We start from the raw sequence: 27503 nt of genomic DNA on the forward strand, positions 1-27503 counted from the left end.
ATTTTTCAGAGAGCGCTTGGCCCCCTTGAAAAAAAATGACCCCTTATCGCCCATCCACGATCCGTTTGAAGGCACTTGAATGGGGCTCTGTCTTCCTCTGAGGAGAGAAAGCAACACCTGTAAGTATCATGCAAGCGACCATTAATTCCTAAACTTCCCGACCCTCCCTCACCTCACGCAGATTTCGGAGGGCGGGAGGATTAGGGAGGTTCCTACAAATTAAATCTGCCGAAGCTGCATTCTCACTGGCCCAAACACACGTCAATCAGGCCCTCCGTCGTTGACCGTTATAAAGGGGAAAGCACGAGGGGACCAGGAAAGAGCGTTGGCCGCCAAAAGAGGGGAGGGGCAAAAGGCTTCCGTAGGGCAGACGGCGGGACCTGGTAATAGAATATGGGGCGTGGCTCCCGGAGGATCTAGCCAAACAGAAGGCAGGAGGGGCGCAGTTTTGAGAAGCCGATAGCAAAGCGTATCCCATATAGCACAGCCCACTCCCACCCCGCCTGCTGCTCAGCCTATCATATCAGAGGAAGAGCGTTCTGTGAAAGAACCGGCCAATTAGAACTAGGGCGCGCCGAGTCGGTTGCCCGGAGAGACCAATCAACGTTAGCTGCCCTTCGCTCTGTCGGACATAATGGCGCGCAAGGAATTTCAAACGTTCGAGGGGGAAGGGGGGAGGGGCGGGGCTTATAAGGGGGAGGAGCGGGCGGAGGATGAATAGCCTGTTGATGGCGGCGGCGGCGGCGGCGCCTGGCGCGGCTGGCCCGCGGAGTGTCACTGCTTGACGCCGGCCGCGCGGAGCGGCGCCTGGGAAGGCCGCGTGCGGAGAAGAGGGAGGCGCCCCGCCTGAGGCGGAAATCCCCCGCGTCGGCCTCTGCCGGGTGTCGGAGGAGTGATCTTCGCGCCCAGCCGCGCTGCCGCTCTGCTATTGGAGGACGCTGAGGCGGAGGCCACGCCCCTCGCCCGCGAGGTGAGGGCGCAGGTGAGTTTGCGCGCCTTCCTCTGAGGGGGAAGCGCTGGCGGGGCTGCGCGCGTCGAGCCCGGCCTCGGCCCCGCGGGAGCGGCGTCCTTTCGCCTCGGCCCGCGTTCAAATCCGAAAGTGACAGCCGAGTGCCTTTTCATTAGCGCCTCTGGAACCCGAGGGCGTTATAACACGGGGCTGGGTGTGGGGGGGTTTGTGGGGAGGGGAAGCGGCGTTATTCTCAAAACGGATTCGCGCCAACAATATTCCTTACTCGAGCTTGCAAAGCAGCTTTCTCGGCACTCTTGTTGCCAGTCACGCAGGAGGCTGGTGCTTCCCACCTTCTTTTGAGATGCGTGAAAAAGCGAAATAAGCGGTCACTTAGAAGACGGGAAGGGGGACGTAAACCCTTCAGAAATCCACAGCAGGGCAGTACCTTTTTTTATTGGGACCAACCAAAATGTCGCAGAACAGTGAGGTTTTGAGATCCCGGAAACTGGCAAGGTGTCGCACCAAGCAGCGGGTGGGGGAGAAAGTGTGGGGTTTTGTGGCTGGAGCACAGGGTCCGATTTGATTCTGTGGCTGGAAGCACAGCTAAAGGTGGGTACCGTGTTCCATTACTTAATACAGAATGTGAAGCAACAATCTTCTGCACTATGAAGATGTGAAGTCAAGTTACACATTCCTAGACTGCTTATCTGGATTAGTTACTTTGGCCAATGCCCTAGCATGTGTTCATGGGTAAAATGGGATTAATGGCAGGAGGTGGTCATTCTTCTGGAGTGCAAGGATGGTAGGTATGCGTGTGTTGTTTCTCCAAGACAGGATATTACAGCACTTTTCTGCAACTGTTCTTACTGTTTATGGGAGCATTCCTTTGATACTTGTGGTATCTTGATTGCCGCAGTTTTGACTCCTGTTGCTTACTGCCTTTTTAACTTTGGGTTTCAGCTGTTTGACTGTGTCCTCCTTCTCACCTGCTCATACATTCAGCTCTAGCATAGTTCTCTTTAAAATGGCCAGTTTGCCTCAGGGCTATACCAACTGAACCTCCAGGTGAAAGCCTGTGTGATGTAGTGCTCTTTCATACAGTCCATTGTGAGCCCTCGCCTGTGGTCTTAAATTGGTACAGCCCTGGCAAATCCATTTCACTTTGGCGGCAAGTAGGCCTCTGCACTTATTACAGTACTAACATTGCCCTGCACTCAGTCATTGACAGACTCATAAAGGTAGCACTGTAGTCTGTAACTCTCATTGCACTGGTGTGGAGGGAAGTCAAGTGGTAGTTGATCAGCTTATGTGTCATCAAAGCAGAAATCTCTCAAGCCTTTCTGAAGACTGTTGCGAAAGCAGAGTTTAGTTCTAGCTTTTTTAGCTATATCCTCATTTCCTCTAGTACCCACCGTAGGAACTGTGGTAATCTTACTAGACTTAAGGTGTCATAAGGCTCTTTGTTTTCTTAGCAAAATGATCTGGAGAAGATACAACTTGCTTCATTTCCTGTGATTGCAAACTGCAGTATAGTATTTGGTTCCGTGGGTACTCCTGGAGCGGGACGGCTGCAAATAAGGTGTTCTGGGTTGTAAAGGGAAGCCTGGCACCCTTCTCCACCTTTGCTATCCAGTACTTCTCCAGCTAGTAACATCTATTTTCTGGGGTGTTAGGGAAGGCAGAGGCACACTCCATTGTCTCAAGATAGACTGGTGCAAATAACATTTACTTTCTAGGCAAGTAACTACCGTATTTTTTGCACCATAACACTCACTTTTTTCCTCCTAGAAAGTAAGGGGAAATGTCTGTGCGTGTTATGGAGGAAATGCCTACGGGTGGCATGCCTACGGATTTTCCTCCTCTAAAAACTACGTGCGTGTTATGGTCGGGTGCGTGTTATAGAGCGAAAAATACGGTATTTACAAGTCTGTGGTGGACCATTCTTTGATGGAGTTGTTTTGTTACATCCTTTAAAATGCTTGTTAATGTTAAGGAGTGGATGACAACATTTTGTTATATTTTGTAATGGGGAGCAATGGAAATCAAGGCACATATCTTCTAGGTCAGCATATAGCTTGGTTTTGGATGTCTGGCCAATCAAAAAACATTTTTCGCCAAATGCCTGGTAGTAGAAGATACATTGATCCTGAAGGAATTTTCCTGAGTGGAGGCTCATCCGTTGCACTCTGGGTGTGCTGATCCCTGCAATTTCCCTAAATGTAAACCTGACTGTGTAATTTGTGGTAATTGTCAAAGCATTAACAGCAAACAAAAAAGCAAGTTATAACAAAAAGCAAGTTATAGCTGTTGTGAACAGTGACATGAACTCTAATCTGATACTCCACCCGTTAGACAGTGATATTTTATTCTGATTACTGCTTGTGTTATTTTTTTAGAGAAGCTTGCAGTTATAATGGTTAGCCAGTGTGAGAAGCTTTGTTCTGCTGCTGCTTGCCCCCTCCCTATTACAAGGAAAGCAAACCTCACTCCTGACCTTCCTAAGCATGGCTGCATGCTTTCTCTGTATCCCCACCACTACCACCACCAAAAATGCTTATATTTTCCATATTCCTTATGGAAGCTTGCATATTCCTAAATGATACTTCCATGCACAGAGGCGGTACTGGATGCTGCGTAAAGAATGACAGTTGCCTTCACTCTGGGGTTCTGAGTATCTGAAAGGCATCTCCCCAGTTTCCAGACATCCCTTGGTCTTTTCCTGTAAGTCAGTTCTTCTCATAGGGAAGATGCCACTTCTATCTAAATTATAAAACAATGTTGACCCCTATATCCCTAAAAAGCAACTCCTTCCATGTGTCATGTTGTAGTCAGTACAGTCTGTCAGTAGCAGCCTCTCTTAGTATGCTTCAAGGAGCATGTTCCATAGGCAAGGTTTTGCATGGAGGTGTTTTCACTGGATGCTCTTTTGAGTTCCAGAGGGTCTATCAAAGCCAAGGTCTCCTCTAGAAGCAATACATTTATATTCAGCCACATATATTGTGAGCAGGGGAGCTCTCATTAAACGTAATTTGAGGGCAGGTTGAATTTGCCTCTCCCGGTGGTACTATTATCTTTCCATCTGATTCCCTCTTGGTCATTAATTATGCCATTCTGAAGTCCTTGGAGAAAGAAAGAGTGGGATACAATTGCTGGGCTGAGGACTGTGATGTTTCTGACCAAATAGGCACCAATGTTTGGCACAGTAATGGTCTAGCTGCGACTGTTGCAGGATGAATCATACATGTTGATTGATTTTTAAGTAGTTGTGCCTGCATGCTGAGATAGTAGATTAAAACTCCCAGTAAATATTTTATAGGAGGGACACGGGTGGCGCTGTGGGTTAAACCACAGAACCTAGGACTTGCCGATCAGAAGGTTGGGGTTTCGAATCCCCGCAACAGGGTAAGCTCCCGTTGCTCGGTCCCTGCTCCTGCCAACCTAGCAGTTCGAAAGCACGTCAAAGTACAAGTAGATAAATAGGCACCGCTCCGGCGGGAAGGTAAACAGCATTTCTGTGCGCTGCTCTGGTTCGCCAGAAGCAGCTTAGTCATGCTGGCCACATGACCCGGAAGCTGTACGGGCCAATAAAGCGAGATGAGCGCCGCAACCCCAGAGTCGGCCACGACTGGACCTAATGGTCAGGAGTATCCCACCCATTCTGGTGAGCTTGATGAACCCTAGAGGTCATCCGAAACTTGAAGCTGGGGAGGTGCTTTGGGGAATCATCTCAGAAATCATGCTGTGCTTTACAATATTTTATGCCTTGGTGTCTGGGGCTAACATCTAAACTATTCTTTCTCAGATGCCTCCCAGAACAATAACTCTTTGCCTGACTTTGAATCATTAGCTCCATAAAAGTTCAAAATGTGTTGGGGTGCAGTAATCAGATTAGTGGAGGCTAGTACTCTGATTTTGTATCTTTATTTGCTGTTTGTGTTTTCTCAAGCTCCTGGCTAACTCCTAGCTAATGCACATCTGAGCCATCTTTGGCCTGTTTTGTCCATGGTGGGGGTTAGGTCAAGTCAGACTTGTAAATGTTACTGTATGAAGCCACAAATTAAACCTTACTTGTGCAGTTGCCTTACCACATACATGTCTATTCAGTTAATTGCCTATAACTGTTTTAGAGGTTTTACTACAACCAAGCGGCATATCTTGTTAAATAAAAATGAGTAAAATATGTCTCTTTCTTTAGTATAGGTCAAAGTGATCAATAGATTAGACTTGCCTGGAGATGTTACTCATCCATGCTGAGAGGTGGCCTAAGAACACCCCAGATTTTAGTTGGAGCACCAGTGGCATATTTGAGTTTTGAATGAGCAGGGGAGATGAAATCTGGGTGTGCAAGGGATCTCCATAATGGGATTCAAAAGGGGATTGACTGGCAGCTCTGTCTATTGGATAGAGAAGCCTGATAGTTTTATCTTCTGTGCTTCCACCTATGCTTTCCTGCCTCCTAGCAAATATTTATCTGTCATTGGCCAGGGGCAGCATGCCAGCAGCCTCCATGGCCCAAGATCCAGAAAAGCTTCAAGCAGAGGTGGAGCGACTGGTGGCTGAGCTGCAGGAGGCAACCCGAGAAAAAGTCCAGGCTGCACAGTATGGACTGGCTGTGCTGGAGGAAAATGGCGAGCTCAAGCAGCGCTGTGGTGAGCTGGAAGGCCAGTTGGAGGTGCTACGCATGGAGCTGGTCCACATGAAGGAGGTGAGTGAAAGTTTCCCCTGTTCTGCCTTGGGCAAGGATGCCCTTAGCATGTTTCCAGCTTGGGCAATGTGCTCTTAACCATAATCTCCTTCCTCCTTCTATCTTGCCTAGGCTTTAGCAGAGTCCCACAGCAGTCACAAACGGGCAGCAGCTGACGGCGAGAGCCGAGAAGAATGTCTGCTCAGAGAAACTGCTTCCAAAGAAGCCTGCCTGACTCAGACCATTGAGGAGCTTCAGAACAATGTGAAGCATCTGAGATCCCAGTTGGACAACAGTGGGGTAGAAAATGAGCGTATTAGTGTGGCTCTGCGGGACTTGAGGAAGGTAATGTGATTGTGTTAAGAAACTGGGGTGGGGGTGGTCCATACGGGTTGTAGTTCAGGACTGTCTAGCACACAAGTCTGTACATATGTATTTTCTAAAGTGTATTAGGTTAGTTGCTAAATTGATAAAGGAATGAAATATTTGTAGTAAGCAGTTGGCTGCATTTTGCACAATTCTGTTTACACTGTTTTATTGATTGATGTGCCACCTATATGCCATAATAGTTTCTAAGATAGGAAGGGGCAGATGAGGCCCTCAAGTCATATAAAGCACTGCAGCCCCAGTATCTGGCTACTGTAAGTCCTGTTTGTTTCCGTTCAGAAAATCTCACCAACCACTGCCCATGTGTATTCAAGATTATTTCTGCAGCCATCAAGACTGGAAGTTATATTTTTTGTTCTTTAAACTAATGAAAGCCAGCTACATAGAATACTGAACTAAATGCTTATGGGTTTAGAGTTTGTAAAGCTAGAGTATCCCACCCATTCTGGTGAGCTTGATGAACCCTGGAGGTCATCCGAAACTTGAAGCTGGGGAGGTGCTTTGGGGAATCATCTCAGAAATCATGCTGTGCTTTAGAGGTCTTCCGGTGGAGTACAGGGTCAGATTTAAGGTGCTGGTTTTGACCTTTAAAGCCCTTCACGGCCTAGGACCCTCGTACCTACGTGACCGCCTCTCCTGGTATGCCCCACGAAGAGCCTCAAGGTCCATAAATAGCAACACCCCAGTGGTCCCGGGCCCTAAGGAAGTCAGATTAGCTTCAACCAGAGCCAGGGCCTTTTCAACTCTGGCTCCGGCCTGGTAGAACGCTCTGCTTCATGAGACCAGGGCCCTGCAGGATCTGATTTCTTTCTGCAGGGCCTGTAAGACAGAGTTGTTCCGCCTGGCCTTTGGCTTGGAGCCAATTTGATTCCCTCCCCCTCTTTTTTCTTTTCCTTTCTCCTCCTGCGATGAGGCTACATTTTAATATTTTAATGTTTCAATATTTTAATGTTGTATTTTCATTTTGTTTTTTTATTATTGCTTGTTAGCCGCCCTGAGCCCGGCTTTGGCTGGGGAGGGCGGGGTATAAATAAAAAATTATTACTACTATTATTATTATTATTATTATTATTATTATTATTATTATTATATAAAGCACAACACAACTATGGTAACCCTCATAATGGGAGGAGGGCCGGGGCTTGTCTGTGTCTCATTGCTTCCAAGGTTTTTTAAGTACCTCAAGCATGTTCTACTTCCATCTCCAAGTTTCAGGGGAGGTCTGTAGTGGTTGTTTGATTTTGCAGCTTGAAAGGTGTGTCTAATGCCTCAGAATGATAGTGTGGCAATTCCCCCAGACTTTGAGTTGGGAGGTAACTTGGAGGATCATTTCCACAGTTGTGCTGTGTTTCTGAGCTGCTCCAAGTCCTCACACAGTGCAAAATCAGGAATAAGGTTTTGCCCTTCTGCTTTTGAGAGGACCAAGATCTTGGCAACCATAGAATTTAGCCTTGGTAGGCAGCCAACCGAAATGTGTGGGCCTCTTTGGTAGTGTATAACATAGAAAAACAGAGTAGCAAAAAGGGGGGAATCTAACACAATGGTCCTACAAACCAGAATGCAAAAATGGTTAGCTGTGAAATGGGAAAAGTAGTAGTGATTTGTTCCTGGAGTATTAAGACGTCCATGAGAATGTGAGACGTTGCTCCCTGCATTTTGTTATTTCTACAGTGTACTCTGGGTGAAATTCACCGTCATGCCATAAAAATGTTCTGCTGTGGTTGACCACCAATAGCAGCTTGTACTTTCAGCTTGATGTAAGTGTTAGATATACTTCTAAGTGTGAAACCATGTGGACACTTCTCCCTCACTTTGATTTAATAATCAAGTCCTCAGGCATTACTGGGCCATGTTAAAAAGATGAAGGGAACCACAGGGACAATCATGCTAGCTCTGCCTCCCGTTGCCATGCTGGTTATCCTCCAAGTTGGAGGACAAAGCTTTGAAATGGGGGTTGGGTGGGGTCCCTGTGCTCAAGGGGTCCCTGTGCTCAAGAATGTGAGAAGAATCCTGCTGGAGTAGGCCATCTAGACCAACTTTCTGTCCTCACAGTGGCTAACTTGATGACTGTAGGCAACCCTCAAGCAGGACCCAAGAACAAGAGGACCCTCCCCTCTTTGATTTCTAGCAACTGGTGTTCAGAAGCAAAGCTGTCTCCCCACTATGGAGGCAGAGTGCCACCATAATGGCTAGTAGCCTTATCCTCCATGAATTTGACCAGTCCTCTTTTAAAGCCATCCACGGTGCTGGTCCTCACTGACTCCTTTGGAAGCAAGTTGCATGAGCTGTATGAACAAGTACTTTCTTCTGGTGGAGGCTCCTCATGCAGCTTTGACCCCCAGAAAAGCAGGGTTTTAAAGCTTAATGAGGAGCCTCCATGAATTAACATGGAAAAAGAAGGCTTTAAAAAGTGTTTGTAGGTAGGATGAAGTTGCTTTGGGTATTGGATCTTGCCATTAACATATCCTATATCAAGTTCTTCCTTATCCATTCCTGCCTTGATGCAATACCATATGATGGGTGGTTTGTGGCATGTCTGACTTGGTTCCTGTTTCCCCCTGTCTTCCCAGGAACGTCAGATCCTAGAATCCGAGAAGGCCCGGCTATGTGAGGAGATGAAACAGATCAAGACACGGGAGCTGCGTCAGTTGCAGGACTGTGCTGAACTTGAAGAGGAGAACATCTCTCTGCAGAAGCAGGTCTCCGTGCTCAAGGGCAGTCAGGTATTGGTATCTTCCACATACTATAGTGGGCCTGGCACTGACCACTTGAATGTGTACCTTTCATACAGTGGTGTGGACCAAATGTCAACCACGCCATTGTATAGCACCTGCTTTATAGGAGTACTGCTTCAGTTGTGTTCACCTGCTTGAATTTTGCAAATGTATGTTTGCTTTCACCTACAACCATGTCCCAATGGACCTTTGCTGGCTTGTGGATGGAAGTGGGGTGATACTAATACAGCTGCTATAGAGACACTTCTAAGATGGCTGAACTCTGAGCCTTGATTGGTTGATTCTGAACCTCAGCAGTCTAGCAGTATTGCAAGAGCAATCTTATAGGACTTAAAACATGCAACCAACCATCATAAACAGTCTAAAAATATTTAAAGCTGTAGTTCAAAACGTTAAGGGTGGAATTCAATGTCGTACTAATATGAACATTCTACCAGTGCAAGAATTCTGCTTGCAGGGTAGAATTCTCCTCTCCTCTTCCCCATTTGCACTGTTCTGAAGCTTCTCCTGACCCTCCCAAGCTGATATGGGGGTGCAGGAGGAGGCAGGGAAGCCACATTGTGCTACCTGGACTTGTGCCAGCTCCTGCTAGCGCAACATTAGTTGAATCCAGCCCTGTTTTAAAGTGTTAGCCATTTAAAATCTTAAAACCTTTTAATTGTCTTGGAGAATTTAAAAAAGAAAGTATTTGCCTGCTGCTAGAAAGACTGTAGTACAGTCATACCTTGGATCCTGAACGCCTTGCAAGTTGAATGTTTTGGCTCCCGAATGCCGCGAACCCGGAAGTGAGTGTTACTTTTTGCAACCCGAACGTCCAACAGAACTTCCGCGGCTTCTGATTGGCTGCAGGAGCTTCCTGCCCCTTGGTTTTCGAACATTTTGGAAGTTGAACGGACTTCCGGAACAGATTCTGTTTGATTTCTGAGGTACCACTATTAGGAACGCGAAGCAAGCCTCTTATAGAATCATAGTTGGAAGGGACCCTGAGGATCATCTAGTCCAATCCCCTGCAATGCAAGAATATTCAGCTGTCCCTTACAGGGATTGAACCTGCAGCCTTGGCATTATCAGCATTATGCTCTAACCAACTGAGTTAAGGGTCATTCCATATCAAGTGATGCAGTTTTTTTTACCTCATGTCATCCAGTTTTCTTAATATTTTCTTCCTTAATATTTTGTAATATTAAGTTTAAGTTTTGATCAATCAACAAATGTACATTGGATCACCTTATATGGAATGACCCTTAAGAACCTTCAATAGTTTAGGCATGGCAGGGGATGCCTCTTGGAAGGCCTCCGGTGTTAACGTACTATTAATATTTGTTGAATTTATGTTCTCATTTTTTATTTTTATGTTGTGATCCCCTTGTTATCTTCATATGAAGGGCAGTATACAAATTGAAATTATATACAGTGTGTGTGTGTGTGTACCTGGGATCTGTGCGATTAATTGGGTTTGGAGGAAGTATTTTTTATCAGATTGAACATATTTCTCCAAGGCTCTTAACTTCAAAGGGATCAGAGCTCTTAAAAGCTCTGGGGGGTGTAATTGCTATACTCAAGTTTGCACCCCACAATACTGATTTCTCTGCAGTGGTGTTAATAGTTGGGGACTGGAGCAGGCCAGTTCTCTCCACCCTTCCATCTCTTAAGTTCCTTTCCCCTTGCTTTTTACTGATGCTTAATTGCTCGCACAGTCCTATTTCTGGATTCGAATACCTGTTGCTATGTCTCTTTCTGTGTTGATTTAAACTAATTTTTTTATAGTCCCACAATTATGCAGACATATTGACTTTGCTGATGGCCTTGTTTCACTAAAAAGTACAGGACCACCACCTTTGCTACTAGGATATAGGATTTGCATTTTAAAATTATTTTGAGCTTGTTGCAGAATAATGTGCAAGATGAATAAAACATAATTGTTTAATAGCTCTTAAATGCCTGTCCAGCTTATCTACGTCATGAATAGGCCACTCAAAACTCACTCAGGTTTTCTTGTTTTGGTGTCTGGAACGGTGATAATAGGAAGTTCCACAATACAGGTGCCTGACCACAATTCCACATTTCTGTCTGACACTTGCATAAGAGGACATGGAAGAAGGGCTTGCTGGTGGATCTTAAAGGATGGTGGGGATTGTTTTCCATCTGTTGGTGCAGAAAGAAAGTGTAAGCATGTGTCATATTCAGTCATGCCAAACTGGTCCAAGTGATGTTGAAGCTGAAAGATGTGGATGTCAGTAATTCAAATGAAATACTGGGGGAGGCAGGGCCTGATGAGCAGCAGCCAACCACCTAGTATTGTGCCCTTTTTTCCTTCCTCAGGTGGAGTTTGAGAGCATCAAGCATGCCCTTAGCTGCCGAGAGGAAGAGCTGGTGCTTGCTGGGACTCAGCTGCTGGAGCTGGGTCGTCTCCGGGACCTGGCAGAACACCAACTTCAGGAGGCACTAGAGGCTCTGCAGGCAGAGCGTGAGCAGAAGCAGGAATTGCGGCGAGAGCTGGCCATCTGCACAGGAGGGCGCCATGACTCCCTAAGCAGCTTGCAAGCCAACCTAGAAGAGCTTAACCACAGCCGTGCAGAGGAACAGGATAGTGGCTTTGCCAATGCCAGCAGCATTGGGAGCATGGCTTCCACACCCCACAGCATCCGGCCTGCACCTGGTCTTGTGGCAGACCTCTTCAGTGAGCTTAACTTGGCAGAGATTCACAAACTGCAGCAACAGCTGCTCCAGGTAAGCAGATTGAGCCCTGTGGATCAGGGAGAGGTTTGGTTTCAATATGAGATGACTAAAAATGTGAATTGCATTCCTGTTGCACAGTGGAGCAAGATGTGCTATGTTTTAGGCCAATGCGAATGGTTAGCTATCCCCACCCCTCACCCTACCCCAGCTGGCTAACTTGGGATTTGCAGCTCTGTTAGAGATTCAGTCCACTGCCATGTACTGTGTATTCAAATTCTGAAAAAGTCCTTGCCCCTGTCTCTGTAGTTACTGTGTAATACTTCAAGGGAGGGAATCAAATTGTTGAATGCTCCATTGTAGAAAAACAAAGCTAGTATTGGCAAGAAGATTCTAGTTTACTCTTTGCCCCTGGTAATTTATATTTGAATGTACAGAGACTTGTTTTTTACAGGAGGGCGTCATTTAAACAAAATTCTTCTTCCTTGGACAGTCCATCTCTTACTTTGGCTAATAGGCAGTTGTCATTGATCTCCCACACAAGAGTCCTCTGTGCATGTGGGGAACTTGTTAGGAGGGATGTGCTTCAGTTCTCACTTTATGCTGGGCTTGGGGAATAAACAGCACTAGCTGTGCAAAGCCCAGTGTGCTGAGGCAAGGCAAGACCCCTTGTTTTTCTCTTCCACTTCCCCTCCTGCCCAGAGCCCTCTTGTACCTGCAAAGAACGCAGAGCCTAGGGCTTGCCGATCAGAAGGTCAGCAGTTTGAATCCCCGCGATGGGGTGAGCTCCCGTTGCTCGGTCCCTGCTCCTGCCAACCTAGCAGTTCGAAAGCACAAAGTGCAAATAGATAAATAGGTACCGCTTCGGCGGGAAGGTAAACAGTGTTTCTGTGCGCTGCTCTGGTTCACCAGAAGCGGCTTAAGTCATGCTGGCCACATGACCCAGAAGCTGTACGCTGGTTCCCTCAGCAAGTAAAGCAAGATGAGTTGTCTGCGACTGGACCTAATGGTCAGGGATCCCTTTACCTTTACTTATCCCTTGCTTTTATCCAGCCACACGATTGTCAGAGAACCTGGGGAGAGTGAGTGGTCTCTTGTGCCCAGCAGAATTATTCCCTCCCTGTACGCAAGCTATGAAGAACTTAAAAACTTGTTGACAGCGGCAAGAGTTATCAAAGCTAGGAAATGGTAAAAGCAAGGTGGATGCTGAATAGAAGAATGGTACAAAGAAGTGTGGGATATAGCGATTAATGATAAATTAACGTGTGCTATTAAAGTAAGAAGGGGAATATGGAAGAGAAATGACTTTGAGAAAATATGGAGAATATTTCTGGAGTTCATGTTGTTAAACCATCTCAAGAAGTCTTAAATTTTTGGAAATTTATCATTATGATAAATGATAGTCTCATGGTGGGGTGCACATTTTTATTTGCATTATTTCTTCTTTAAGGGAAAATAAAAAAATTGAGAAAAATATTATTCCCTCCCCATTCACAGAGGATGCAGGAGTGGGATATCTTAGTGTTGACTATCTGGCAAGGGCAACTCCAGCTAGATCTGTAGTCCCTTGATTTTTCCATCTGCAATCCTGAAGTGGTCCAGTGCCGCATTGGATGGCATCCCCTAGAATTGCTTGCCATTCAGTTTTGCCTCAGGCACAGAGGATGAAGGTATTACAGCACAAATAATAGCCACCATTGCAATTTGAACAATCAGGCTGTGATGTCAAAAAGTGGGTTCCTGTTCTTCAAAGCTTAAAATGTACTGTAATGGGACTATTTCCTCTTTCTGTAGGGCGGGGAGCATGGGTGTGGCAAAAGCTAAGAAAATGCTAGGCTGGGAAGTGATTTTCTAAGCAAGGTTTTAGAGATCAAAATTATGGCTTGATAGTATTGATCCACAATGAACTCAAAGGAGCTATTGAATAGAATAGAATAGAATAGAATAGAATAGAATAGAATAGATTCTTTATTGTCATTACACAAGTGCAACATTGCACAAGTGCAACGAAATTGGATGCCATCCCTTAAAAACAACAAAAGCAAAACAACAACAACAACCAAACAAACCACATTCCAGCCACACCCACACCAACACCCATCAAACTCCCAGGTCACACTATCGAGTTACAGCATTCAAAAAGGCCACAGCTCTTGGATAGAAACTGTTTTTCAGTCTATTTGTCCTTGACTTGATGTTTCTATATCTCCTGCCAGAAGGCAGTAGTGCAAACAGACTGTGTCCCGGGTGAGATGAATCCTGCAGGATGTTGTTTGCTTTCCTAACACAACGGGAACCGTACAGTTCTTCCAAAGATGGGAGAGGATGACCAATAATCCTTTGGGCTGTGGTTATGACCTTCTGGAGCACCTTCCTCTCCCTAGCTGTACAACTGGAGAACCAAGCACAAATACAGTATGTAAGAATGCTCTCTATGGAGCCTCGGTAGAAGGACACCAGCAGTCTCTCACTCAGATTGTTCTTCTTCAAAAGTCTGAGGAAATAAATTCTCTGCTGGGCCTTCTTCACCAGAGCAGTGGTATTTGCGCTCCAAGTCATGCCCTGATCGATAGTTACTCCCAAAAACCTGAATTCCGCCACCCTCTCCACCCGTTCCCCGTTGATATACAAGGGCTGAATGTCCGTCTTTTTTTTCCTGTAATCCACCACCAATTCCTTGGTCTTAGCCGTATTAAGAGCCAGATTGTTCTCTCCACACCAAACACAGAGCCGCTCCACCTCGTCCCGATAGGCGGACTCATCCCCTCCTGAAATGAGCCCTACCACCGTAGTGTCATCAGCAAACTTGATGATTTTGTTGCTGGAATAGATGGCTGTACAGTCATACGTATAGAGAGCATAGAGCAGGGGACTCAACACACAACCCTGTGGTGAGCCGGTGTTAAGGCTAAGGGCTGTGGACATATGTGACCTTACTCTAACCCTCTGAGAACGTTCTGACAAAAAATCCAAAACCCAGAGACAGGTGGAGTTGGAGAGTCCAATCGCCTCTAGCTTGGACACCAGTCTATGGGGGAGGATAGTGTTAAAAGCAGAGCTAAAATCCACAAACAGCAGCCTCACATAACTCCCCGGCTGCTCCAGATGGGACAGAGCAGCATGGAGAGTGGTGGTGATAGCGTCTTCTGTGGATCTATTTGCCTTGTATGCAAACTGGTAGTTGTCAAAAGTTGATGGAAGACAGGAAATAATGTGACGGCGCACCAGTTTCTCAAAACACTTCATGATGATTGGAGTCAGTGCAACTGGTCTGTAGTCATTCAAACTACTGATTGTGGATTTTTTAGGCAGAGGGACAATAGTTGACGACTTCAGGCAGGGTGGGACAATAGACTGGTGTAAGGACTTATTGAAGATCTTAGTAAAGACCCTCGCCAGCTGATCCGCACAGCCCTTCAACACCTTTCCAGTGATGCCATCAGGTCCAGCCGCCTTCCTCGGATTCGCCATCCTCAATACCTGTCTCACCTCATGCTCCTCTACCGTGAATGAGGGGCCCCTATGGGCTGGTGGCTGTAATACCGGCGTCTCAGGTGGCTCCCTCTCGAAGCGAGCAAAGAAGAGGTTAAGCTCCTCCGCCAGCAAAGGGTCACCGTCGACAGCACCAAGGTTAGGTTTGTAGTTGGTAATATGCTGAATCCCCTGCCACATCTGTCTTGTGTTGTTGCTCCTTAAATTATCCTCAATCCTCAGCCTATAATCCAATTTTGCCCGTCGAATACCCCTCTTCAAGTTTGCTCTTGCCACACTGTAAAGCTGCACCTCGCCTGACCTGAAAGCCCTGTTCCTTTCCCGCAACAGGCACTGGACCTCTCTATTCATCCAGGGTTTCTGATTGGGGTAAAACCGGATGGATTTATTTACTGTGACAGTGTCTGTGCAGTGATTGATATAGCACAGAACTGCCGCCGTGTGTTCCTCCAGGTCTGTACGATCGAAAATATCCCAATTGGTTCTCTCAAAACAGTCCTGCAGCTGGTGAATAGCACCTTCAGGCCAGATTTTAACAGATTTTAATATTGTGGGAGCCCGTTTCCTGAGTGGGATATATGCTGGTACCAGGAACAGAGACATATGGTCGGACTGGCCCAAGTGTGGCAGCTGTAAAGCCCTATAGCCGTGATTTACATTCGAATAAACTTTATCCAGTGTCTTGTCCCCTCTTGTGGGACATTTCACATGCTGATAGAGCGTTGGGAGCACTGTTTTAAGTTCAACATGGTTGAAGTCTCCCGCAATGATGTGCACAGCTTCAGGATACTTGTCTTGCTGGCTGCTGATAAGGCTCTGCAGGCATCCCAAAGCCAGGTTGGCATTGGCATCTGGTGGCACGTACACACCAGTTAACATAACAGCTGTGAACTCCCTAGGGAGATAGGCTGGTCTACATTTAACAGCCACATATTCCAAATCCGGTGAACAGTGACTGCCCACAGTCTTCGAATTATTGGACCAGCATTTGTTCACATATACACACAGCCCCCCTCCTTTGGTTTTTCCGAAGTCCATGCCTCGGTCATGACGATGTACCACACAGCCTTCCAACTGAATAGCTGTGTCTGGTATGGACGGTTGAAGCCATGTCTCAATGACAAATAAAACGCAGCAATCTTTTACAAGGCTGTTCTTTGCTGCCTGCAGCCTCAATTCATCCATCTTGTTGGCAAGAGATCTCACATTAGCAAGAAATATGCTAGGGAGCGGTGGTTTAGATGGACTCCTCTGCAATCTTACCAGGACGCCAGCCCGACAACCCCGCCTTTGCCTCCTGTCTCTACGCCGCCTTCGCCTCCTCCCTGGAGGCATAGTAATCCATGGAGAGCCCGGTGGCCTGGCTACTCCCACAGGAACGTTATCTGGGCGAAAATAATCAGCTCTTACAGCTTGTTCACACTGTAACCCGACCTTCAGAAGTTCCTGCCTGCTGTAAATCTTTCTTGCCCGGCCAGACATACTCAGACTGCAAGTCGCTCGGATGCCAGAGGCATTGCTTTCGGGTTTCTACTCTGCCAATAATCTTGTCTGTGGAGTCTGCTGTTTGTTTGTTTCTGTCTGTCTGTCTGTCTCCCCACTCCGGTTGAGCTGGAAGCTTCTCAGTCGCCTGTAGAGTGAGTGGCAGGAAGCCACTAAAGTTATTCCGAGCAGCTGCACATCCTGCCCAGCTGGCGTCATGCTCTGGCCTGACCCTGTTGCACTTTCCCCACCCCCTTCAGGCTGCTTGTCTGCAGATTATCTCTCCCTCCTGCCAAGCCAGTTGTCTTGGCAAAGGAGGTTTGAATGCTGTTCTACTCTTGCAAGGTATTGGAGACCTTTGTCCACTTTTTGTCTAAAATGCAGCTCACTCTTCTTCCATCTTCCTTCTATTTTTAACAGCTTATCTTGTATTAGAGATCACCCACAGTTTAGAGAGCCTCCTGAAGGGGAATGCTATGATAGTTGATTCTGGGTCACTTCCGGCTAGCCTCATTCTGGCAGCCCTTGGCCAAAGGAAATACCTGGCTGCGAATCAAAAGCCCGGAAGCTCAGCTTCTTTTTGTATGGCTCTTTAAAGCCCAGATGGAAACTTGAGACCTGGGAGTGGCAAGCTCTATAAAGAGAGAAGCCTGTCCCTTCTGTATTGATCCCTCCAAAAGGGTCACGGTTTCGGAATAGAACTGAGCAGCCTTAATCTCTGGGGTAAGGCTGCAAAACCAGCGCTGTCCTTGCTCATTCAGAGCACTTGCCTATTAAGAGTGTCCTTGCCAGCTACTCCCAGTTTAGTTCCTGTTTTCCATGCCAGGATGTAGCTTTGCAAAATACATAGCCTGTTATTGACATAAAGTGCTCTTGAGCATGTCCCAACAACTTAGAGTTCTATTGGCCTCCTTGCATCTGGATTTAGCTTATGGCTCAGTTTATCTCCATTCCTTGTGTTGGGAAACATAAACACCAAACTCTCTCCCATCCCCTTTCTAATTTCTTGTTTGCATTATTAGGCAGAAAATGAGAAGGCCTCGCTCACCTCAGACCTGCAGGACCTTAAGAAACAGCTGAGCAGCACCCAGGAGGCTCTAGCCCAGCAACAGCTGTGCAACAACCATGAGGTGGAGCAGTTTCATACCCTGGATGCTGGCCCTAGGAATGGCGGGGACCACCCATCACCCTGTGAGAGGGAGCGCTGCCATGAAGAGTTAGAAAAGGCCCAGCTGGCAGCCCAGCAGGAGAGGGAGGCGGCTGCTCAGTTAGAAACGGAGCTGCGGGTTGCCCGAAGGATGGCACGGGAGAGTCAGTCACGGCTGGCGCAGGCCCAGGAAGAGCTCCTGGGTTTTTCTGAGGAGATGGCCGCTCTGTATCATCATGTCTGTGCCTGCCACAGCATCACCCCTCAGCGTGTTGTGTTGGACTATTACCGGGAAGGTCGTGGAGCCCGGAGCATGTGCAGAAGACGGTCCTCCCGAAAGCTCCTACTCACGGAAATGGAGACAAGCAGCAGTGGGGACCAGTCCCCCGCCAGCAGCCCCAGTTCCCCCTGTGGGTTGGAGCCCCTCAATGTGGCCAACCTGACTGCCGTCTTGCGAGAACAACTAGGGCACCTGCAGGTGGTGCTCTCCCTGGTGCATCAGCAGGGCCTGATGGGGCACAGTGCCGAACTGGAACGTGACAAGGAGGCGCTGGTGGAGGAGGTGCTGAAGCTGAAGTCCCTGCTGAGTACCAAGCGGGAGCAGATCGCCACCCTGCGCACAGTACTCAAGGCCAACAAGCAGGTGGGTGCAGGAGTAGCCTGGCTGTGAGTGAATAGGATGGGGAAGGTGAGAAAGGTGTGGGCCTGCGGCTGGGTCTGGGAGCACCCTCAGCTAGTGCCATGAGCCCTTTTGGTGGGTTGCCCACTGCCAGTAGCACCTTTTTCATCTTGCTGCTGCTGCTCCTGCCAAACAGTGCAGGCAGAGGAAGAAGAATGGGGTTCTGCTAGGCTACTGGTCCCAAATGGGCTCATCAGTGAGAGTTATGGGAATTTTCTTACACTGACTGCAAAACTGAATGTGTCAAGAAGTCACAAAACAGGTATGATCAGGCTGTGAGTATGTTGTGTCTAAAAGTAAATGAATCTTTGCCTAGGCAGTATTTTGCGATCTTGCAAATTGCAGAATTATACAACATTTATTTTACACAGGTTTCTTCTGTCTATCGTGGGAAGAGCAAGGGATTGTTCCAATTATTTTTATTGATTTTCCAAATTATTACAAATCATTACTGAATTAATTCAATACCATTTCCAAAACTGATTTCCCGCTCTTCTTGCAAGATATGTCCATGATAGACCCCTGTTGCTGTTCTCAATTTCTAGTTGAAATCACCCCATAATTCTAATTATATTTTCCATCAGCTGCCCCTTTACAACCCTGCAAACAGCAAATATATTTAAAAAAAACTTAGTGTGTATATTTGATTGCAGCATGTGTAGTATTTCAGTACGTTCTTATTTCCAGATTTCAGCATTTATTTTCCAGCTTGAATATTTTCACATGTTCAAATCAAAGTTCTTTCCCTGGTTCACTGATTTATTGCAGTTCTGTCTCCTCCATCTGTGCTCGCCTTACCCAAACTCACATTCCTTCCTACTGATAACAGTGTCAAGCTACAGCATAAATTAACTCACAAAAACTGTTTACAGAGAGACCATTCTAAGAGCAACCCAGCCATTGGATTCCATCACTGCAGTGCCTTAAAAACATCTTTTCCATTGCATATGTCTTTCTCTTTAAATCATCCTCTTTGTGGCTTCCATCCTTCCATCATGTCAGGTTAACTGTGGATTGTTATTAGCTGCATTTCCTCCTCCCACAACAGAAATATTTTGATGGTGGCTTACAACAATGAAGACTAGAAACATGTTCTAAAACTAAGATTCTCTGGAGTGGAATTGTATTCCCAACCTCTCATTCAGTGCCCCCACATGATTTTGGCCCATAAATAGGCCTGGATGTGATGTGGCATGGCCTGAGATCACAGGCCCTTGCATACATTTGTTTTAATGTTTCATAAGCTGCTTTTTTGGAAAGCCACCAAGAAACAAATAGATTAGATAATATTTATTACGGCCATAGGCCCATACAGGTAAAAACAACACATAAGTGACAGCTTGTGCCTTGGGGAAAAGAAAAAAAACAGTCGCTAAAATACCACTATAACAATAAATACTATAAGATGGAAAGGCATGCTACGCCTTAATTAGCTTGTAGCGCTCCTTGGCGTCGCTTTTGGGAGAGGACAGCGACCAGGAACCTAGCCACTTTCAGGGTCGTGTGGGAATCCTTATCCTGCAAGATTTGGGCAAGGTGGAATTTTGGTGGGGTACCCTCTAGTTTCTGTATGATTGATCCCAACAAATTTGCCCGTGGCACATTGAACAGGGGGCAAGTGAACATAATGTGCTGGAGCGACTCCGGCGTCACCTTATCACATTCGCACGTGGCGGGGACTTGGCCCTTTGAGAATCTATGTCTCAGGACATTGGAGGGGAAAACGTTGAACCTCGCTTTGGTGAAGGCCAGTCTATGGGCAACAGTCGAAAGGGAGGAGAGGTATGATGGAACGCAATAAGTTAAAGTGATACCAATGTTCTGGGGCGAACAAACACCTCCCCCCAGCGTATAATTTTGCTGCAAGTCGATGTCATCCAGTCTTTGACGGATCAGTCTTTGAGCAGTGATTTGATCTAGTTTTAGGGAATCTGAGGGAGAGATTCCATAGCTCAGGAGTTTGGCATGAATTTTACTAGTCCAAAGGCTGGAGAATTCATCTCGCCATAAGCATTGGACAAGGTAATGATTTGGTAATCTATGCCACAATGATAACCAGTAATTGAAGACTTGCTTCCACAGGCAAGTTTCTAAGGATGCGATCTTCAATTCTAGTCGCATGGCTGCGTTGCTTACGCACAGGGGGAGCACTAAGAAACAAATAATAACAACAACAATCAAAGAGCAGCAGACTGGGGAGGCAGGCTACAGGTCTGCTTAAATAATAAGGTGCTTTTCACTAGCCTTTGGAAAGCTGATGGGTATGGGGCTAAGTGGGCCTCCTGGGTTCCAGAGTTTCGGCACAACAGCTGAAAAAAAACCTTGACACATTTAACCACTAGCTGTACCTTAGATGGTGGGGAATGCAGAGCAGGACACTTTGTCTAGGTACCCAGACAGCAGGCCCTGCCTTCCAAATACCAGTGCCATATTAAAGCTCTGGATGGACTGACAGCATCCAGTGCAAACCAAGAAAATGCACTTTGAGGGGGTGGCGGCTTATAGCAACCCTGTTAATAGAATTTCCAATTGTCTGGGAGAGGTTTATCCACCCCACTTCCTTTGGCTGCAGTCCTGGGGCACTCTTACCTTCCTGTCCTTGTCCTGTTCTGCTGCTCCTCCCTGGTCCCACCAGTACTGTTCTCTTCACAGCCCTGCATTCCTAGCAACTATTGCTGCTTTCCTCACTGTTTGCAGCACAAGCCCTGTGCTTAGGCTGTTGATAGGTTTCCTCCAACTTTCCAGGCCTGGGAAAGAAGGCAGAAAGGGCTGCATCCCAAAAGCGTGGTGGTCTGGGCTTGCATTCAGTGTTAGAAACTCAGATATTTCAGCTAATCACCAAATGGCACCTTAAACCTATGTTATGGGCACTACAACATAATGTCTAGGCACCCCCCCCCTTTTTTTTAAATGAAGCTTGTTGTTAATTTTGTTTCTATACCACTTTACATTTTAAAGAAAAAAATATTGGTGGTTTACAACACATTAAAACATCAAGTAAAACAAACAATCGAGAATAAAACAAATTCAAGCTTCAAGGAAAACACTTCAGATCCTACTCCAAGTGACATTTTTCTTTCTCCATATTTATTTACCTACCTGACTTATATAAACTACTCCATAACAGAAGTACTCTAGGAAGCCAGTTTGGTGTAGTGGTTAGAGTGTTGGACTACAAGATCAGGGTTCAAATCCCCACTCAGTCATGAAGCTCACTGGGTGACCTTGGGCCAGTCACAGCCTCTTAACTTACCTCACAGGGTCATTGTAGAGATTAACTGAGGAGAGAAGTTAATCATGTACTCCTTGGAGAAAAAGGCAGGAGATAAATGCAATAAATAAACTCTTCCGCTTACCTGCTTAAAAAAAACTGGAGGGGCCAGCCAGATGGAGATATCTTTTTTTCCCCTTCAAATTTTTTTATTGATTTTCACAAAATTAAAAACACACTAACAAATAAACAAACAAACATAAATCATAACCTTATTAAAACTAATCTTTTTAACATTGTTAAGTGACTTCCTCGTATCCCCCTAGTTGAATTTCAGTGCTTATCATTTTAACGGTTTTCCAAATCAAAGTTCTTATAATTTTAACTTAATCACTTAACATCACTCTTTCTTCCCAATTCAGCATTAAACATAATAATTCATCACATTACTTATTTAAGTCCTAAGCCTAACTGGTGATTGCAAGTTTTTTCCAATTAATTTAACGTATTTAAATAATCATTAAATTTCATCCATACTTCCTGGTACTCCTCCTCATTCTGGTCGCGGACTCTTCCGGTCAGGTTGACTAGCTCCGAAAAGTCCATCATCTTCATGATGATGAAGATGAAAGATGGAGATGTCAGTTGCCAACCTGGCATCCAGAGAGCTCCACGTGGTTGCAGTTGAACCTGCACCTGTTGAAAAACGCACATGATGAATTTCTGACACAGCTTGCATGTGTCCCTGGAGCTTGCATGTGTAAGACTGGATATTGGGAATACTCCTTGCACATATACCAGGATTGAGCAGTCCTGGGATCTTTCAAGCACCCTAGGCTGTGTTCTGGAGGCTCCTTGCTGGAGCATCTTCTCTTGCTTTTAAAAAAAGGGCTGAAGCAAGAATGGGGCCACCCATGAGTGTAATCCTAGAGACACATAAACTTGTTCAATCTCTGAAAAAAGGTGCCCTGTTGATGTGTTCCCTGTTGCTGACCTGAAAGTGAAGTAGCCTCTTGAAGGTATTTCCTTATCAGCAGGCTGGTAGCCCCATGTGCCTGGCTCTTCCAAGATTGTTCTTGTGGGTGGAATGGTTCCAGCTGCCTGTTTGAGTCTCCTATGCAGAGCAGCATAGAAGGGTGTGTGCACTATGTTTGTGTGCCAGTGCTTTAATGATACTTTCTGCATACGGTGAAGGGTGTTTCCATGGGGAGAAGCTATAGGTCAAGGAATTGGAAGGGACCTCAATGGTCATCTAGTTCAACCCCCTACAATGCAGGAATCTCAACTAAGCATCCGTGACAGATGGTCATCGAACCTCTGCTTTAAAACCTCCAAGGAAAGAGAGTCCACCACATCCCAAGAGAATCCCTTCTACTGTCAAACAGCTCTTACTGTCAAAAAGTTCTTCCTGGTGTTTAGTTGGAATCTCCTTTCTTGGTTCAAGTCCTACCCTCCAGAGCAGGAGAAAACAAGCAAGCTCCATCCTCCATGTAACATCCCTTGAGATATTGGAAGATGGCTATCATATCTCTTCTTTTCCAGGCTAAACATACCCAGCTCCTTCAACCATTTCTCATAAGGCATGGTTTCCAGTCCCTTGTTCATCTTGGTCATCCCTCCTCTGCATGCATTACAGCTTGTCAATATCCTCCTTAAATTGCGAAGCCCAGAACTCCAGGCGTAGTCTAACCAAGGAAGAACAGAGTGGTAGTATTACTTCCATTGACCAGGACACTAGACTTCTGTTGATGCAGCACAGCATAGCATTTGCTTTTTTTGCTGTTGCATCACACTGTTGACTGAGGGTCAGCTTGTGGTCTACAAAGGCCACTAGATCCGTCCCCCATCTTTTATTTGTGCATCTGGTTATTCCTGCCTAAATGTAGAACCTTACATTTGTCCCTATTGAAATTCATTTTGTTAGTGCATCATCTGACCCTTGGCAACCTTCCCTTTTAGACGGCAGAGGCCGCCCTCTCAAACCTTAAAGGCCAGTTTGAAGGTGAGAAGGTTCTGGTGTCGGAGACCATGGCCAAGCTGCGTCATGAGCTGAAAGCCTTGAAGGAGGATGCTGCTACTTTCTGCTCCCTGCGTGCCATGTTCGCCAGCAGGTTAGGAACGGGCATCCCAGGGAGCTGTGTCTATAGTAGAGAAGGGGCAGTGGGACAGAGGTTGGAGGTAAGCCAACTCTTGAAGTGGGTGGGGGCTGGCATTGAGCAGCAGATCTACTGCTGCTCCTGTTTCATGTTGGAATTGTGCCACTATCCTCACACAAGGACTTGCCATGTAGATTGGGAGAATCAAGTAATTGTGATATTGACTGGTTGTGGTCTAGGAAGGCTGGTTTCACACGATGCATAGAAAGAGATGGAAAGCTGCTTAGACTGCAGAAGTTGCACAAGAGAAGGAAGCTGCAGGGGGCGAGGTAATGCTCTTGAGGGGGTGCTGAACTAAAACAAAACTCCAAGTTGTGCAATGTTTGTCATATTCTGTGACACCAGAATATGGCTGGAATATAGAGCCTATATATTGCACAGCATAAAACAAAATTTCTTAGATTCCTCATAACTTGTTTTGACAGTTGGCCAAACTATTCATATTATTGAAGCCCTATTCCTATAGCTTCTGAGATATTGCCAGGCATTGCTCATGCATTTTCCAATATACTTTCACAACCATAAGGACTAGAAACCACCCTTAATTTAAAGGGAGCCAAGATTTCAGCAAGCAGTGATTAGTGTCCAGTGGGATATTCCATTCCTTTTCTGGCATTTGATGGGACCCTGAGTATATGCAAAGCACTGAGAGCTGGTGTAAGGCCTGCCCAGGATTCTGTGGTGTTGATCATTTTTGACACTCGCCTTGAACTCACCACCTCCGTCTGTCTCCAGGTGTGACCAGTATGTGAGTCAGCTAGATGAGATGCAGCGGCAGCTGGCAGCTGCTGAGGATGAGAAGAAGACACTGAGTTCCCTCTTGCGCATGGCCATCCAGCAGAAGCTGGCACTCACACAAAGGTTGGAGTCCCTGGAGAGCCCGGCTGAGGGGCCACGGGGAAGTAGCAGGAGGGCACTCAGGCCAGCCAAGGGTAGTGCGGTAAGAACTGTTGGAGCAATGAGTTCTGCTATGGGTGGGTGGTGAAACAAAAACCCCTGAAGCCATTTACCTGCTTAGGATGTAATGCTGCCCAGCTGCCTTTGGGAGTGATACACAGCTTCTTCAAATTTATCAGTTCAAATTTCACATAGAACTGTGGCAGGGAATAGCCCTGAGAAGGTGTAGCCTTGAGAGATGTATAACCAGTGTATTTGTTCAGCTTTAATAACACTTACTTATCCAAGCAATTATTTCTGGAGACGATAAGCCAGGAGAGTCAGTGTGGTAATGTGGTTAGAATGTCAGACTAGGACCTGAGAGACCAGGGTTCAAATCCCCACTTGTCCATGAAGCTCATCACCAGTCACTTGTCTCTCAGCAGACTGTTTTGGGGATTATATGAGGAGCTCCATAGAGAAAAAGGTGGGATATAAATGCAATAAATGAAAATTAAATGATGACAAACGTGAGAGCCAAGGCTCTATTGTCCACGGTCCAATAGCAATCCCCTACCCCACCTTCCATGCAGCCTTATGACTGAGAGCTAATGTGACACTGAAGCCTTTGTGAACCCACTAGGTGGCCTTATGCCAGCCCTCAGTGTCCTCCCTCCCACCCCAGTCAGCAATATTGGTCAATATGGTGGCACCTTAAACAGTTCAAGTGCTGTGTGAATGCTTAGCTGTAATGTGAGTATCTCTGCCAGGGCCAGCACAGGAGAGCTATAGGAAAACAAGCGGTACTTTTTAATGTATCTTTCTAACTGCCTTTCTTCTCTCCCCGGTCCCCGTTCTCCTTTCAGAGATGAGACAGCCAGTATCCAGTGCAGGATTTCCAGGCACTTCTCATTCATTCAGTGTCTTCCATTGTGGTCACAGAACTCCATTCATTATTATTATTATTATTATTTGCATAACATGGAGAAGCCTGGCACCTGCAAGCTGTAGCCCATCAAGAGGAACCCTGTGCCAGCAGCAGGCCTCCAGCCAGTGTTTGCTTCCTGCCCTCGTGCCTTAAGAGTTATGTGAAGATACACACACCTTTTCTCTGTTTGCCTCAGTGCTGACTTTCCTAAGCGCCTCTAACACTGTGCCTTTTTGTGAGACACTGATGTCTGCCTTAATGACCAGGGCTGCCTGCTTTGGGTCTGGCTGTGAAAAGATGGGTTCTTCCCTTCCCCTGAATTTCTTTGCCCTGCTGTACTCTCCCAGGCCCATCACTTCTCTGTCTCCCCATGGGGTTTTGCACATAGTTAATGACTACATTGCTGACTGCATGGATTGTGGGGAGAAGGAAAACTACCCCCATGCAGCCATGAGACATGTTGTGAGATGGACCCAGGAGTGTCTCCTGTTAACCTCACCATCCTGACACCAGCAGTATAAGAGTATGAAACAGTTTTCTTTGTAGTCTGGAGCAAGAGGAGCCCTGGTTGTTTGCCTCAAATAAATAATTGATTTCCCTGCATCCCTAGCCTTTTTTCCTTAACTAATTCATAGTTATTACAAAATATGATAAATAACATAAGATTATTACTAGAAAACCTGGAACGTGTCCAGTTCCAGGTTTTCTAGTAATAATCTGGACAAACTGGAACGTGTCCAGAGGAGGGCAACCAAAATGGTCAAAGGCCTGGAAATGATGCCTTATGAGGAACGGCTAAGGGAGCTGGGCATGTTTAGCCTGGAGAAGAGGAGGTTAAGGGGTGATATGATAGCCATGTTCAAATATATAAAAGGATGTCACATAGAGGAGGGAGAAAGGTTGTTTTCTGCTGCTCCAGAGAAGCGGACACGGAGCAATGGATCCAAACTACAAGAAAGAAGATTCCACCTAAACATTAGGAAGAACTTCCTGACAGTAAGAGCTGTTCGACAGTGGAATTTGCTGCCAAGGAGTGTGGTGGAGTCTCCTTCTTTGGAGGTCTTTAAGCAGAGGCTTGACAACCATATGTCAGGAGTGCTCTGATGGTGTTTCATGCTTGGCAGGGGGTTGGACTCGATGGCCCTTGTGGTCTCTTCCAACTCTATGATTCTATGATTCTATGAAAACCACTCTTTGATTTTAGACTATACCACTTAAAATTCTACTGTAACAGTGTTCCCATTCATTTATGTACAGTAGCAAGAAAGGATAATCTAAGTTGGGGTTTTGTGGCTCTTTCAGTGTTTGTCTTGGACTCCAACTCCAACTTCAGTCAGCATGTCAGGGAGGATGGGAATCCTGGAGGGCTACAGGTTCCAATCTCTGGCCCAAATGGAAGCCATGTTTTTAAATACATTGTCCATTTGCCTTCTAAATTCTGTAAGCTTTGGGCAATATTCAACTACCCATATTTTTCGCTCTATAACACGCACTCGACCATAACACGCACGTAGTTTTTAGAGGAGGAAAATCTGTAGGCAAGCCACCCGTAGGCATTCCCTCCATAACACGCACAGACATTTCCCCTTACTTTCTAGGAGGAAAAAAGTGAGTGTTATGGTGCAAAAAATACGGTATGTTTTGCTCAGAGGAGACCCATTTAAATTAATGAACATGACTAAGTTAAGTCTTTTTCATTTTAATGGATCAAGCTTGAATAAAACATAGAATAAAACATGAATGCCACCCACTCCCACTTAGTGATCTTCATATCCACATATGACGCGGGTGGCGCTGTGGTCTAAACCACTGAGCCTCTTGGGCTTGCTGATTGGAAGGTTGGCTGTTTGCATCCCCACGATGGGGTGAGCTCCCATTGCTCTGTCCCAGCTCTTGCCAACCTAGCAGTTCAAAAGCATGCCAGTGCAAGTAGATAAATAGGTGATCATTGCGGCGGGAAAGTAAATTGTGTTTCTGTGTGCTCTGGCATTCGTCATGGACCTCCATGCACCAGTAGCGGTTTAGTCATGCTGGGTACATGACCCGGAAAACTGTGTGGACAAACACTGGCTCCCTCGACCTGAAAGTGAGATGAGTG

The 27503-nt window shown here is 46.2% G+C and overlaps 1 protein-coding gene and 1 long non-coding RNA gene across 5 annotated transcripts; one reads left to right on the forward strand and one right to left on the reverse strand.

Annotated features, from left to right (window-relative positions):
• The first annotated feature begins 705 nt into the window (after positions 1-705).
• LOC114587323 (protein bicaudal D homolog 2-like) lies at positions 706-26008 on the forward strand. Of its 4 annotated transcripts, none has more exons than XM_028711348.2 (9): positions 707-982; positions 5438-5657; positions 5769-5981; positions 8594-8746; positions 11081-11488; positions 17431-18198; positions 23405-23556; positions 24337-24541; positions 25344-25486. In XM_028711348.2, exons 2-9 carry the CDS (start codon positions 5445-5447, stop codon positions 25347-25349), a joined length of 2118 nt encoding a protein of 705 aa, XP_028567181.2. In that variant the 5' UTR covers positions 707-982; positions 5438-5444; the 3' UTR covers positions 25350-25486. The 4 variants fall into 4 exon arrangements, with proteins under 4 accessions (XP_028567183.2, XP_028567184.2, XP_028567181.2 ...); XM_028711349.2 differs by lacking the exon at positions 707-982 and adding an exon at positions 1199-1561; XM_028711350.2 differs by lacking the exon at positions 24337-24541 and having other exon boundaries at positions 706-982; positions 25344-26008.
• On the reverse strand, positions 25446-27202 carry LOC144325958 (uncharacterized). Its single transcript, XR_013391128.1, has 2 exons — positions 26594-27202; positions 25446-26085 (listed from the first exon to the last, which is right to left on the reverse strand). It is a non-coding gene; the product is annotated as an uncharacterized LOC144325958 (long non-coding RNA).
• Positions 27203-27503: the final 301 nt, after the last annotated feature.

Source organism: Podarcis muralis, chromosome 17, assembly GCF_964188315.1.
Source record: "Podarcis muralis chromosome 17, rPodMur119.hap1.1, whole genome shotgun sequence".
Lineage (NCBI taxonomy): Eukaryota > Metazoa > Chordata > Lepidosauria > Squamata > Lacertidae > Podarcis > Podarcis muralis.

What these genes read in the sequence shown, in the direction of transcription:
- LOC114587323 (XM_028711348.2), top strand. Translation starts at nt 5,445, where the DNA reads ATGCCAGCAGCCTCCATGGCCCAAGATCCAGAAAAGCTTCAAGCAGAG. An exon ending in AGCTGGTCCACATGAAGGAG is followed by an intron (nt 5,658 to 5,768) that starts GTGAGTGAAAGT and finishes TATCTTGCCTAG; the next exon opens with GCTTTAGCAGAGTCCCACAG. An exon ending in CCGTGCTCAAGGGCAGTCAG is followed by an intron (nt 8,747 to 11,080) that starts GTATTGGTATCT and finishes TTCCTTCCTCAG; the next exon opens with GTGGAGTTTGAGAGCATCAA.